This window comes from Pygoscelis adeliae, unplaced genomic scaffold, assembly GCF_000699105.1.
Source record: "Pygoscelis adeliae isolate BGI_AS28 unplaced genomic scaffold, ASM69910v1 Scaffold55, whole genome shotgun sequence".
Taxonomy (NCBI): domain Eukaryota; kingdom Metazoa; phylum Chordata; class Aves; order Sphenisciformes; family Spheniscidae; genus Pygoscelis; species Pygoscelis adeliae.
This window is the reverse complement of record NW_008824804.1, coordinates 1,424,055-1,436,815: the sequence shown is the minus strand read 5'-3', so window position 1 is coordinate 1,436,815 and position 12,761 is coordinate 1,424,055. Positions and strand designations below refer to the sequence as shown.

Genomic DNA, 12,761 nt, shown 5'->3' with positions numbered 1-12,761 from the left:
GAGGAAATACGGGAGCAGAAGGAAGCAACAAGCCTCTCAGCCTACAGGCTCTCAGAGCCCTGAACAAACCAGCAGAATAAAAAGATTCTGCTACGGAGACCTCAGCCAAAGACTTCGGCACACGATATTCACCCTTATGCAGTTTGCTAACTAAGGATAATTTCCTGATTCAGGCCTAATTTACATTACTGTCTCTCTGGCAAAGGCGATGCACGCCTCTCCTTGGCTGTGCTCAGTCAAAGTACTGGTGCAAGACGTAAGGCAGGCAGTCCAAACCCCTCCATGTTATCTCATTCTACTAATAGGCTCGATAGTCATCGTTCACGGGGAATATCCCGAAATTCAGATTTCTGTAGATTGCTATGGCCTATAAAGAACGCCTCTGTGCCATGAGTGCAATAAGCTGTGCCTTCCTGGGGGAACAGCACGCTCCTCTGTGATCAGGAAGGCTCCTGATGAGTAATGTTTTACAAAGGATAATCAGAGAGAAGCGGGGCTGGAGAAGAGTCCGGCTTATCACCGAGAGATAAAGCTGGCGGGGTCTGCTAGCTGTGTGACAAAGGGAGACTATTTTTGTATTTAATTTCTACAGAAACTGAAATATTTAAGCTTGTTGCATTTATAACGCCGCATTGGTGGCAAAATTCACGAAGCCCTTTTAACAGCCAAAGGATACTTCAACAGATGAAAGAAATGCCACTAGATGGCTTAGGAGGGAGACCACCGCCTGAAGGGACGTGCAGGCTGACCTACCTGTTTCATCCCAGACGAAGAAAAAAAGCAAAACAGAGTGAAATAGAGCAGCGGGAGGAGATAGTGGGGGTAACACGGACAGCCAGAGCAGCAGCTATTCCACAGGGAACGCATTTGCAGTCTTCCCACTGTTAATGCAGCAGCAAAGCGTTAGGAGACCGGCTGGTGCGAGTTACCCGTTCCTCTTCCTCTCATCTCCCCCAACCCGCCCGCCCTTACCCCTGCCCGTGACTTACTGAGCCATCCCACGCTGGGGCTGCGCTGCACTCGGATTTCATCATCCAACGTGCGGGTTGCTAGGCAGGGCACGGAGCTCTCGAGTGGGCTGCGTGCTTGCGCGGTGCAAGCAGGAGACAGTAGCAGCAGCAAAGAGGAGGAAGAGAGCAAAGTTGAAAAGTCAAAGGAAAAAAAAAAAAGGCAAGAAAAGAAACGCTCAAGCAATTGCACAAGCAAGCCAGGTAGGAGACAGAGTGTTTGAACAGTCACAGTTACACACAAGTGTATATATATATATATATACACACACGTTTCTGCATAGTCCGGTGACCAAAGCGGTAAGCCCACTCATTTGGAGCACCACATCTCCTCTGTGGCTCCACCTTTCAGTGTTCAGTTGCCAGGTCTAGAGCCAGTTTTTCATCCCTGGTGCCTACAATCCAGGCATCTTGGAAGTGGATTTCAACCAACTGAGTAAGGCAGCTGCAGTAGTTGTGCTGAGCAGTCCCAAGCTGCGGTGCAGTCAATAAGAAAGGCAGACACACAGCGCGTTTGAAAAAAGATCAGGTCACGTCCCTGAGCCAACCCTGAGCATCCTGACCATGCACGTACCCAGGCACACCAATTCGGGCTTGGAAACGCGCACCTTAGTCTGCAACGCTTCAAATAATGCAAACAGCTAAATACTGTTTAGTATGTGGGATACTGTGGGATTTTAATACTATTTTTAATACTGTGGGATTTTTCCAGGCATTCCTTGACTGATTTAAAGTTTTCTCCTCCTCTGCTGGTATTATTCAGCTGACGCCATCGCTCAACTCTCTAAAGGGACTGAGGATGCAGTTTGTTGAAAAACGCTTAACTGAATAAAGCCCAACTCTAACGTAGAATAAAAACTTCAGAGGAGAAAATTTTCATCTTTTGCTAGCTATCCTTCTCTCGGTGCATCAGCCAAGGCGTTGCAGACAGCCTAAGTGTTATTTTAACTCCACTGTTCCCAAACCACGCTGTCAGCGCAGCGAAAATAACGTTCATGAGGTGTTTGGGCAGCACAGACACCATCCGCATGGTGATGCCTTGCATGCCATTATTTATGGTGGTCAAACACTCACACTTGAACACACGCACAGTTTTCTACAGCCTCTGCCAGCTTGGTTTTAGTACGACTCGACCACTTCTCTTCAACGCTTCTGCCAAAGGCTCTCACAGGTGTTAAACTACACAAAATGCTGGCAGGCAGGAAGCTTTTACACAAAAATGTCAAAACCGCATAAGCAAACGTCACCACCCGAGCACCGGTAAGCACTGATGAGACAGTCCTCAGGCACCTGCATAAGGAACGGTGACCAGGGTTCTCATTTTATACAGGGGCAAACCCACGGCAGACCTGCATTACAACCCAAGGGCGTGCCAGCTGGGCAAGGACTGCTGGAGAGCTGCTAGCGTATACGTTATTTATTGCAGGGCTTCACGTCAAGTGCTGTACCCTGTGCCAGGAAAGGACACAAAGAACTCTTAGAAAGCCAGTCAACAAAACGAGACACACACAAAAACTGTCAAAAACCCTGCAGGAGTTCAGTTGAAACGTAAAATCGAAACATCCTTGTTGAACTCTTCATACAGCTCAACCTTCTACCGATAAAAGAAACGAAAAGGGCGGTGTCTTTGTAAGGTAACTTTGAGTAATTACTTGGTACGGCTTTGTCTGCTCGGCTTTTTGATAATCATCTTTTTCCTGATGAATGGACAGCAAAGGAGTGCTTTGATTTACCCTCCTCCATCCGATGTCACACAAGAAATTACCATCTTTTGCCCAATTTCTTTCCCAAGAGCAAAAGGATTTCTGAGGAAACATCCTCCCACAAGCGTGATCCAAATATCCATCTCTATGACACAGCCATGAACAAAAGCCAGTCACAGCGCACGCCTTTGCCGCTCCCGAGTTCCGCGTTTCTGCCAATCTGACTGCTACGGAGCCTCATCTCCAAAAGGAGCAGTGAAATGAAAGAAGGGGGCGGAGGATGACTCTGCTACCAGGGACCACAGAGCCACGGTCATCCCTGGTGGGGTTTGCGAAGGCAGAGGGAGCGGCTGGAGACGCTCGGCGATCGATCACGGCAGTGGCGGGGGCGGGAGGTAAATCACCCTTTCTTAGGTTGCTGAATTTCTGCAGGCATTTCACATAACTGCACAGGGCTCAGTCACCTCAGGAGATGGAAATAAGAACGTGGCAATAGCCACGGACTGGGGCGCTTTATGGAGAAATTCCCAACGATATGCAACAGAGTGAAAAAACACTCATTTGCACAGGCCAAGTCTTAGCAACTTCTGCTTGTTTACCTTTTTTCCTGCTTTATGCGTAAAGAATATCTTAGGACACATTCAGAAGTTTTAATTATGATTAAACATAATACCGGAACAGGAGTTTATACAAGCTTATCATGAAGCTAAGAAAGGCATAGAAAATTTTAGAGCCCCTAAGGCTTAGTTATTTAAGCGCTCTGAAATAAGTGAGATACAGGCACCTCAATACCTTTGAGAACCATGGCTCAGGGGACATTTCCAGATTTCAGACCTAACAAATACCCTTGAAGAAATTTGTCATTGTTTAATTTGGGTTTTAAGCCTAACTGCCTTGGAAAAAAAAAAAAAAGGAAGGAAAATCATGGGCAGAATCCATGCTAATGACATTACGCTGAAGTGTTTCCTAAATAAATGTTTTTGAAAGTCATTTAATACAATTAGGCACCTATCAAAATCATAGGTTCCAAATCAGTTGTGATTGCCCAGTAAGAGCCGGTAAGTTGCATAATATTTTTACACATAACCAACAGCAGGGTCTGGTTCAGCTTCAGTAGAGATCGTTTCATTAACAACCCTTAATGAACACACAGTAACTGTGTCCATTAAATGAGCAGGGTGCTTTGTGATTTCCATCAATGCGTTTTATGGGTAAACGAGAGATGAGAAGTTCCCCCTTTTAACAACGGCAGTAAACGTCAGCCGAGCAGAAAGCCAAGCTGCTTCCCAAAGGTACCAGCCCGTAAACCTATGGTGCAGAGCCACGCACAGAGGGGCTGCCGTTCTCATGAACCTGGCGGCAGCATGAATATTGGATGAAAGCGCTGAAATGAAAGGTAGAGACCAAAAGGAAATACCTCCCTGGAAAGAAACTCCAGGGAAGTTGGGGCTGATGGCACTTTCATTATTGTGATTAGCCATGTTGAGAGACAGCTGCGCTCCTGTTGGCCTCATTAAATTTTTATCTGTCTAAAGGACAAATTCTGCCTTTAGAAGCACATGAGAGGCACTCATTGAATTCCAGGGAGCGTGGTATATCTCGATCAAATACATTCTGGAGTTACTTTTTCATTAAAGTGTAAATAATAAATAACAGTAATAACTATTCATGAAGTATTTCCCTTTGTATTTAAGTCTCTCCCTCCTTAAGTCTCAAAGCACTTGAACTGTCAGGGAACATAACGCGTTACATATTCTCATAACGCACAAACATCCCAGGTGGGGAAACAGAGGCAAAACGACATGAAAGGAGCGGCTGAAGGTCAGCCAGCGGGCTAAGCAGAGCCAGGAAAGAATTTCTTGAGAATCACTCCAACTGAGACAGGACCTGCACAGCCCCTCGAAACAAGAAAAAGAATGGAATGAAAAACAAAATCACCTAGGATCCGAGTAAAGGATGCCCTCAGCCATGAAAAATAAGCAGGGGCTGGAGTGAGAACTTAGACGACCGCCCTTTGTCAGCATCATCCTTCCCAGGATAAGCACGCTATTATTTTCTCTTTAACCAGCCCTGAAAATCTAGCTCCGTACAGCGAAGAGACAGGGCTTACCGTCCAAGGTATAGTTAAATAATGCGCTGAGCATGATTTACCTTCAAACCCCTTAAGTAAGTTTTAATTTGTCTTTAACACCCTGAGGTTTTGATGGCTCCTCGAGGAATGACTTCAACTGCAGAAAGGAAGAATTCGACATTCACCAGCTGCTGAAAAAAGAGGAGGCTGTTACAAGCATACGGTGCAGTAAAAAGAGATGCAATATAGAGGTGGAAGGTGGATGTACGCTGTAAACAGAGCCCATTTCAAACCCTTCAGATAAGGCTCTTGCTGGGTCCGAAGGAGGCACTAATCATAGCAAGGCCATACACTCAATCCTAAAGGTTTCTTTACATTTCTACGCCTTAGGAACTCACTGAGACAGGCACTCAGAATAAAACACTAAATTGATTACTTGTTCAGCTGTAACGTAGGAAAAAAGCATATCGTTGCCCAAACACAGAGGCACTCCCAACAGTCAGGAGTTTACCCGCTCATCTCCCACGCAACATGAGAGTGGTTAGGTCTGACTGTGGAATCACAAGCGTACCGTGGGCCAGCCTGGAAACACCTCTCCGTGTTACCATAACCCTCGGTGTCGCAGTGCCTACCTGCAGGAGAGGGGTTTGGGGCTGGAGCCGAGAATTGAGGGCATCCCCTATACCACGCACAAGGCGACTGAAGCACCCAAGCGACGCGTTCTAAAGACACGTCCGTCTTATGTTTTGCCTCCCATACAGCGCGGCTACAGGCCAGGATCCTTCTCCTCAAAGCAAACCCGTTCATCTTTTCGAAGGTCCAGAAAGAGCAGCAGTCACGGAGGTGGTAACTGGTATCTGTAGACACCCCCGCAAATAATGCTTATGCGTTTTACCTGCAACAGCCGTTTCCTCCTTTTAACAGAAAGCAGATGCCTCCCATACAATCAGCGGGGAGGACACAATGGAAAGCCCCAGAGCATGTGCTGGAAACAACGTAATTTCTTAATCCCAACTGAAAACAAACAGGAGTTACTCGCTGGGTGCCCAGTCCTGACATGACTGAGGCATCCTCCAGGGATCTGAAGTGCCTGGCTGCCTCAAGGGCAAAAAACTGAGGCACCTACAAATTTCACGCCTGAGGCTAATGGGAAATGAGCAGGGAGGGCTTCACAGGCTCCCCCATCTTTAGCATGCACCAACCACCTCATCTGGCCATGCTGAGCTCCCTCCCCAGCACTGGGATTTCTTTACAGCACCCTCCAAAGCACAGTCCCTCTCTTTGCTCCCCTGGACTCCTGCAGGGATATTCACCGAAAAGCTGCACACCCAGGACATTCCCTCCATTCATGTTATTGCGCCTCTGTGTTATTCACTTAGTCACGGCTTTATCAGGGCACTCGTACGTGACAAGATGCATCATCAAGAGCAATAAATATTCTTCACATGCACATACACGCCTGTTGCAATAGCAAAGGATGACAAAAAGTAGGAAATATTAATAAAGTATGATAATAGGTTAGGGAGAAATGTTAGGGTGAGTTTTATAAGCAGAACGCAGAAAGCTACGAGGCCTTAAATGTAGCAAGAAGAAAGTAATTTCTTCGCTTGCTTTCATTTCTGGGTATTTTAAAATGGCAGCTTTTCGACAAATTTGCAGACTGCAACAGGAGGCAGCCGACAGAACTCCAAGGCATGACAGTAAGCTTAAAACTCCTCTTTTTTGATTACCACTAGTAAGAAGACTGCGAATCTCAATGTATGGTAAGTACAGAGTCACTGCCGAGGCCTCTATAGCTGTCTGCATCCACGCGCGCACACACTGTAGACACCACTATAAACACGGCACTATCTATTATGCCATTTTTAGAGAGAGAGAGAGAGACATATTCACAACATACACCACAAAACCGTTTTAAGATGAATAAAGCAAGATGGAAATCAGCTTTACCCACACTGGACAATGATTGTACAGCAATAAAACGCAAGCTAGATGCTACTATCACGTAATTTTTGATTAAGAGTGCCATAGACACCACCTGTTACAGAAGTCGAACGCGCATGAAAGCTTCGTCTCTGCCCAAACATTTCAGATGATCAGCCTTTTAGGTTCAGGCACGGTTGGAGTTTTTTGTAAATCTCTCTTTCCTACCGTTGTTCCTACATCATCTCCCACGCGCCAGCTGCAAGAGCATCTCTCTGCCTTTCCCTGTGCCTCCTGCACCCTGCTGCCTGCCTGCCGCCTCCCCTCCTCTCCCACTCAGTCCAGTGAAGATACGGTTAGAGCGATGTGCCACGGCCAAAGCAGCCTTCAGAGCCCACCACTGACGTGTCATCAGTATGGGTCTCGCTACGCTAATCGTGGGTTAGAAAAGCATTGTCAAGGCAACGCAGTTAGTTTTCGGCGGGCAAGTTTGGTGGGTTGCTTTAAAAGGGAAGGCTATAGCCAGTTAGCCTCTGCATTACCATTATCGGGGTTGGTAAACATCCTACTTGCACTGGAGACGGTCTTTCCAATGTCGGCCAGAGAGCGCAGGTTGGATTTCTTGGTCTGGTGCCGGTGCTTCCTGAGCAGCGTGTAGGTGACTTTGTCCTTCAGTTCTGATTTCAAAAGCCCCGTCTCGATCTGATTGTCAACGATCATTTCTGTCGCACGCAAAGAAAGGGGTGAGGGAGAGGAGAGGACAATTAATCACAAAGCACAAAACTCCGCGGCATCAAGGGAGAGCAGGGGGAGAGAGACGGATCCTTTTCACCCCACCTTTTTGAAGGCTTCCCTTCCCATCTCCAAACCACCGCCAGATTTCGCCATTTTATTTTTAACAGGGATCTCTTTTAGACATTTCTTTTGAAACGGAACATAAGCATTTCCATCCAGCAAAACCCATCAGCCACTGACACGTACCTATTGCACTGAGCCTCCCTTCTGTTATTTTCATACACGCCACTGAGCCTATTTCAAACCAACTGTGCCCAGGATAAGACGGTTCTTAGTTCGGAAAGGGAATCTGCTCCGACCCTGTATTTTTGTGAAGAAGCTACAACTACATTGCAAGTTCCAGTATGCTCCCAAAAACAACACGGTAAAACTTCTATCAGATTCAACAGGGCCTGAGTTCACCTCGCAGGCCCCCAATAAAACCTCCTCTAATGACAGGAAAAAGTCCTGGAGATGAGTAACTAATTAAATCACTCTCAGAACTGAAGCAAAATGACGGCAACTACAACAGGCAGAACTTGCTCCAATTGTCACAGGACCTATTATGTGGCTTTGCCTGTAACTGAAGGAAAAAAAGGCTCCCAGCTCACTGCAAAGACTGCTCACTTTCCATCAATTCTCTCCGTTCTGCTCCGCTATCCCAGAGGAGAAAGAAAAAAAAAAAGGTAGCCAGATTTATTAAGAATCTCTATTGTGCATTAAATCTCACATTAAGTTGCTCCCTTCATTACTTCAGTCAACGTGCTGTCCCCCAAGGGAAAGTGGCAGCTCTTATTTGTCTACCGGTAACTTTTATTTGTGCTAATAATAAAAGTTATGGGAAAGTGGAGGCAGAACATGCATCACATTTGCTAACTCAGTGAGTCAGAAAGTCATCTTCTATATGCTGCCCAAGAATTAATGCCTCTTCAAATCACTAGGGAAAAAAGCCTAGTTCTTCCACCCAAACTCAGAAAAGGATGACTATACGCATGTAGGTACGGTTACACAAAATGTTTGGCAAAAGGTTTATTTTTGTAAAGTGCCATTTTTCTGTACGCTTTTGTTGCTCGTATTTTTTGTTAGTGATTTTTGGAATACTTCCTTCAGAACAACATGTCTTTCTTCATCAAGTTTATCCTCCTCCATTTGGCAAGTATTTCTTCCCTTCCATGTTTCTGATATAACCGACATCAGCAAAGGGAGCTCTGAGTTTTTCTTTCCTGCATGTCACTACTGGACACCAACCAAGTGGTCACGATTAAATAATTCTGGAAACCAAGTCTGCAGGCTTCTTGGACATCCCTATCTATCTGATTAAGAATCTGGACCAGCAAAAATACCCCGCTTGGGACGGTGTTACAGTAACAGCAGCTACTGATTTGTAATTTAATCTCCCAGGAATTAGATTTAATTTGGGTGTGGAAGAAGGATATTGAAGGGGACATCTCAAAGTGACTTCACAAAGAAATCTAATGTTTGAGGGTTAAGGTTTTGGACCGCTGACATCAGCTGCTATCTTCTGAAGCACATTCAGCTTCAGCATAAAACTTCAGAGGTTTTCGGATTTTTTTTTTTTTTTTAAACTTTGTAAAGCTGTGCATTTGGATACACAGACACAAAAATAAAGGAAGATAAACGGCACCATAAGCACCTACAAAACTAAGCTCAAAACTCTGTAGATAACATCAGAGGCAGCTTTTGTCATTCCAAGTCTTACAAACTAGTGCAACACCTGAGGCGTGGTAAGCTCACGCCAGGACAATTTTGAGCCTGCTTCCCGAGATTATAGTTCAAAACACTGAGTTTTGTGGGGGTTTTATTTCATTTTGCTCTTCTACACCTCTTCACACAATGGCTTCTAAACTCAGTGTTTTGGTTAAGCGGACCTCCGCCGGATGGCTCACTTGAAAAATATTTTTCCTGTGTCTTCTCACACGTCATCGGGAACATGGTATAGCTCTCAGCAATGTCACTAAGTGTTATCCCAGGCCACGGCTATTTTGACGGCAAAAAAATCCCCATCCCATTCGGCAGAATGAAGCATCAGCTGGTACTGTGGCTGATCTTCACTCTCCTTTGCTGGAGGGGAGCGCCCCATCCTAAACAGAGCCCCACCTCCCTTCAGTGGCCGACCCTGGGACCTCATCTGAAAGCAGTCTATGGTCTGACCACGCGGGCCAACGTTCTGCACAAAGCAGTACTTGCCGGGTATCTCTGTCCTGAGAGAGCTGGCCTTTTACCTGTCACGTTTCTGGTAGTGAGCATAAATTAAGTCAGTGTTGCTATTCCTTTCACACACACATAGCGATACCTTAGGATCTAACTTAGGATGTGTGCTTCAGGATCCAAATGGTTCCATATAATCACCAAAAAACAGTTCAAGGTAAGCACTAATTATCACTGAAGTCGATTCTTTTACTCTTCTTCCCAAATTTATAAGAACTGTCATTTATCTGTTATCTGTCTCCATGTACTTTCTAGTTTTCCCTGTTATTCCTTGGAGAATTATTTCTTTATTTTCCTCTTTTAGTGAAAAAGCAGTGCTTTTTCATTAAAACCATCAGTGAAACCATCATCAGGGTTAGTAAAAATTTGTAGGGAGGAGTTGAGAGAAGGAGCCAAGGCAGCTTTACTTACCCACCACCTGCGGGAGAGAAGAGGCCTCCATATCCAGCATTATTGAGCCTTTCTCTATACAGGTCCTCAACTCAAACAAGCTGTGCAGGGACAAGGTGGCCACGTGAGGTTTGCTCCATCGCTCCCCACCTTGTTCTACCTTCTCCTCAAACTTGATCCACCTACGAGAGGACAGAGCAACGAGACTGTGTTAAAGCTGTTGGGTCCTTGCAGACACACATCTCAAAGAAGCGAGACAGCTGAACCGTCACGGCATACAGACAAGGTCAAGCACACGCATTTTCCCACACGTTTCCGAGGCCACAAATCCACGATCAAGTTGCAAAGTCTTAATGAATCGGTATGTGTCAGCTGAGCAGCGATAATGCTCGGCCTGCTGGTAAACTAGTGCAAATGTGAGGTAAAACATGTTATCTCTCATAGCTTTCACCAGGACTTAAACTAACACCCTTTAGCTGATGTTTGCTCCAGGCCAAGAGTACACGGGCAGCTTCAGCGACTCAGCCGAGATCCGGTCGTTCCCTCCCCAGTTTGCACACCCAGTCCCTAACCCGACACCGCATCAAACCAACCACAACAACTCGACCGCCGCTCCGCCAGACCCAACGGAGAGAAAGTCAGGTAGCTTAATTATTCACTCTTAAATAATCTTAAGTGAGAAGGGCTGAGCACCACAGCTCCACAAAAAGGATGGGGGGAAAAAAAATTAAATCAGCGTTTCTGGAAATAAGGTGACTTGTATTCGAGTATTCAAATCCAGACAATAAAACCTGAAAACTTCAGCCACTGCCAAAACTCAGCAGCACCGAATAATACTGCCCCATACCCACAGGCCGGCATGAGGCAAAGGGTGGAGGAGAGGAGCACATCCCAACCAAATCTGAAGATGTCCTCAGCGGAACAAGTGAGCCACCAAAGGAAAAGCCACAAATTAAGGGGCTCGTTCTTTCCCTCCACTCCCTAGCCATTGTTTAATGATTTAACAAAGTAGGTCTGAAAAAAACAGAAAGCTCATCTCTAGTTGAAGATCGGGGCAAAGGTTAAATCCTGTGCTGTGCAAAATACTCTTTACACCCCTAAAACCATGTCCTAACAGCAGGCAAGCAGGAGGTTTCACCTCCCCAAGCGCCGGGCTGCAGCCCCCCTCCACCTCCAGGCTTGACCCTGCCCCTGGCTCCGCTGCACCCAGCCAGGGGTCTGCACGGGTGGGCGGCCCGGGACGGAGCAAGCTGCTCCTTCCGCGGGGCTTGAGGAGGAGATTTCACCTGGCTCGGACCTTCGCTGCGCCAGGAAAAGGAAAGAAACGCCACAGGTCGTCTTCCTTTATTGCAGCAGCCAGCTATGGCTTTGGTATAAGCTCGGAGTGCAGGAAAAGGAACGCGTTTTAATATCACCTAATCGCAAAGCAGAAGTGCTTTTTAATCCTGTCTTGAGATACTGTTTTAATATATGTGGACAATGAAAATTCCAGTGACTAATATAAGGGGATTATTAAGACCAAAAACACACACATAAAGGTAAGGAAGCTCATAAATTGGTTCAAAAGAGTATTATTAACACCGAGTGAAATTATATTTAATCCTGAAAAAATGTATTACTTGAGAATTAATCAATTATGCTTTTCAATTGCAATAATATCTTTTTGAGACTTTTTTTTTAAAGCTGCTTTTTAACTCAAGCTAAAAGACTGAATTTGATCTCAAATTCATAAGGTTCTATTTTGTTCACAAAATCTAGGTATTTCCTAGGACACCTAAGGGACTTGGGCAGCTGCAAATTTGAATTTCAAAGGCTATATATTATGTGTGACTGAGACACAGTTTACCCTGAAACAGCATAAAGCCTGCAAATTACAAAGCGTTTGTCTTTTCAGTGAAAGCGTATTGTTCACCACCATCAACATTTGCTTTCTGTTTACTTTTCTCACCACAATCCACAATACAAACAACAATAAAACAAATTTTAACCTGCAAACCTGTTTGAACTACCACCTGCTGTATTCAGCACAGTCCCTAGAATAACCCTTTTCCCAGGGAGCGTTCACGCCCGCCCATTCCAGTGGGAGTTCAGTGACAGCGAGGTGCCTTCCAAGCACCCTGAAGCAGCTTTAGACACTTGGTTCTTAAGTCCCCTCTGAAGCCCTGGTGCACACCATCTCCTCTACAAACCAACGCGAGCACTTAGTTAAGCAAAGCCGTCCACGTGGTTTTCTATACATTTAACCAATGCCTTGTTCTTTGTTTTTTGTTTTTGTTTTTTTTTTTTTAAAAAACCTGCTTCTGCAGAACAGCTCGCTCGCAACCAGAAAGTTGCACGGGCAGCTGCCGAGCACAGGAAAAAAGTGCCGGACTTGCAGGGCGGAGGGTGGTGGAGGGGGCAAAAGAGACAGCCGCAGGGTTAATGCTTCCTATCGCGTGAGTATAGAATTGTACAGTTCTCAGCAGAGTTTCCCGAGTGTTGAAAGCAATGCTGACTGCAGCCCAGCAGCAACGTACGGTTTCAGGGCAAAAGATTATCTCCACTGTTATTTGAGAAAGCAAACAAATTACCTTCCTCATCTCTATCCCGCTCTGTTCTTGACATCTACATAGTCTTCCCGTCTGCCAGCTGTCCTTCACTTGCAACAGCTCGTAAACATTCCCG

General features: G+C 45.7%; 1 protein-coding gene across 1 annotated transcript in view; it reads right to left on the bottom strand.

Annotated features, from left to right (window-relative positions):
- Positions 1-12,761, bottom strand: part of SLC4A4 (solute carrier family 4 (sodium bicarbonate cotransporter), member 4) — a 205,913-nt gene that overhangs the window by 82,137 nt on the left and 111,015 nt on the right. Inside the window, exons 5-6 of the mRNA XM_009324028.1 lie at positions 10,119-10,279; positions 7,247-7,426 (exon numbers count right to left, since the gene is read on the bottom strand). Of these exons, the coding sequence (XP_009322303.1) occupies positions 7,247-7,426; positions 10,119-10,279 (341 nt within the window). The remainder of the gene's footprint in view (positions 1-7,246; positions 7,427-10,118; positions 10,280-12,761) is intronic.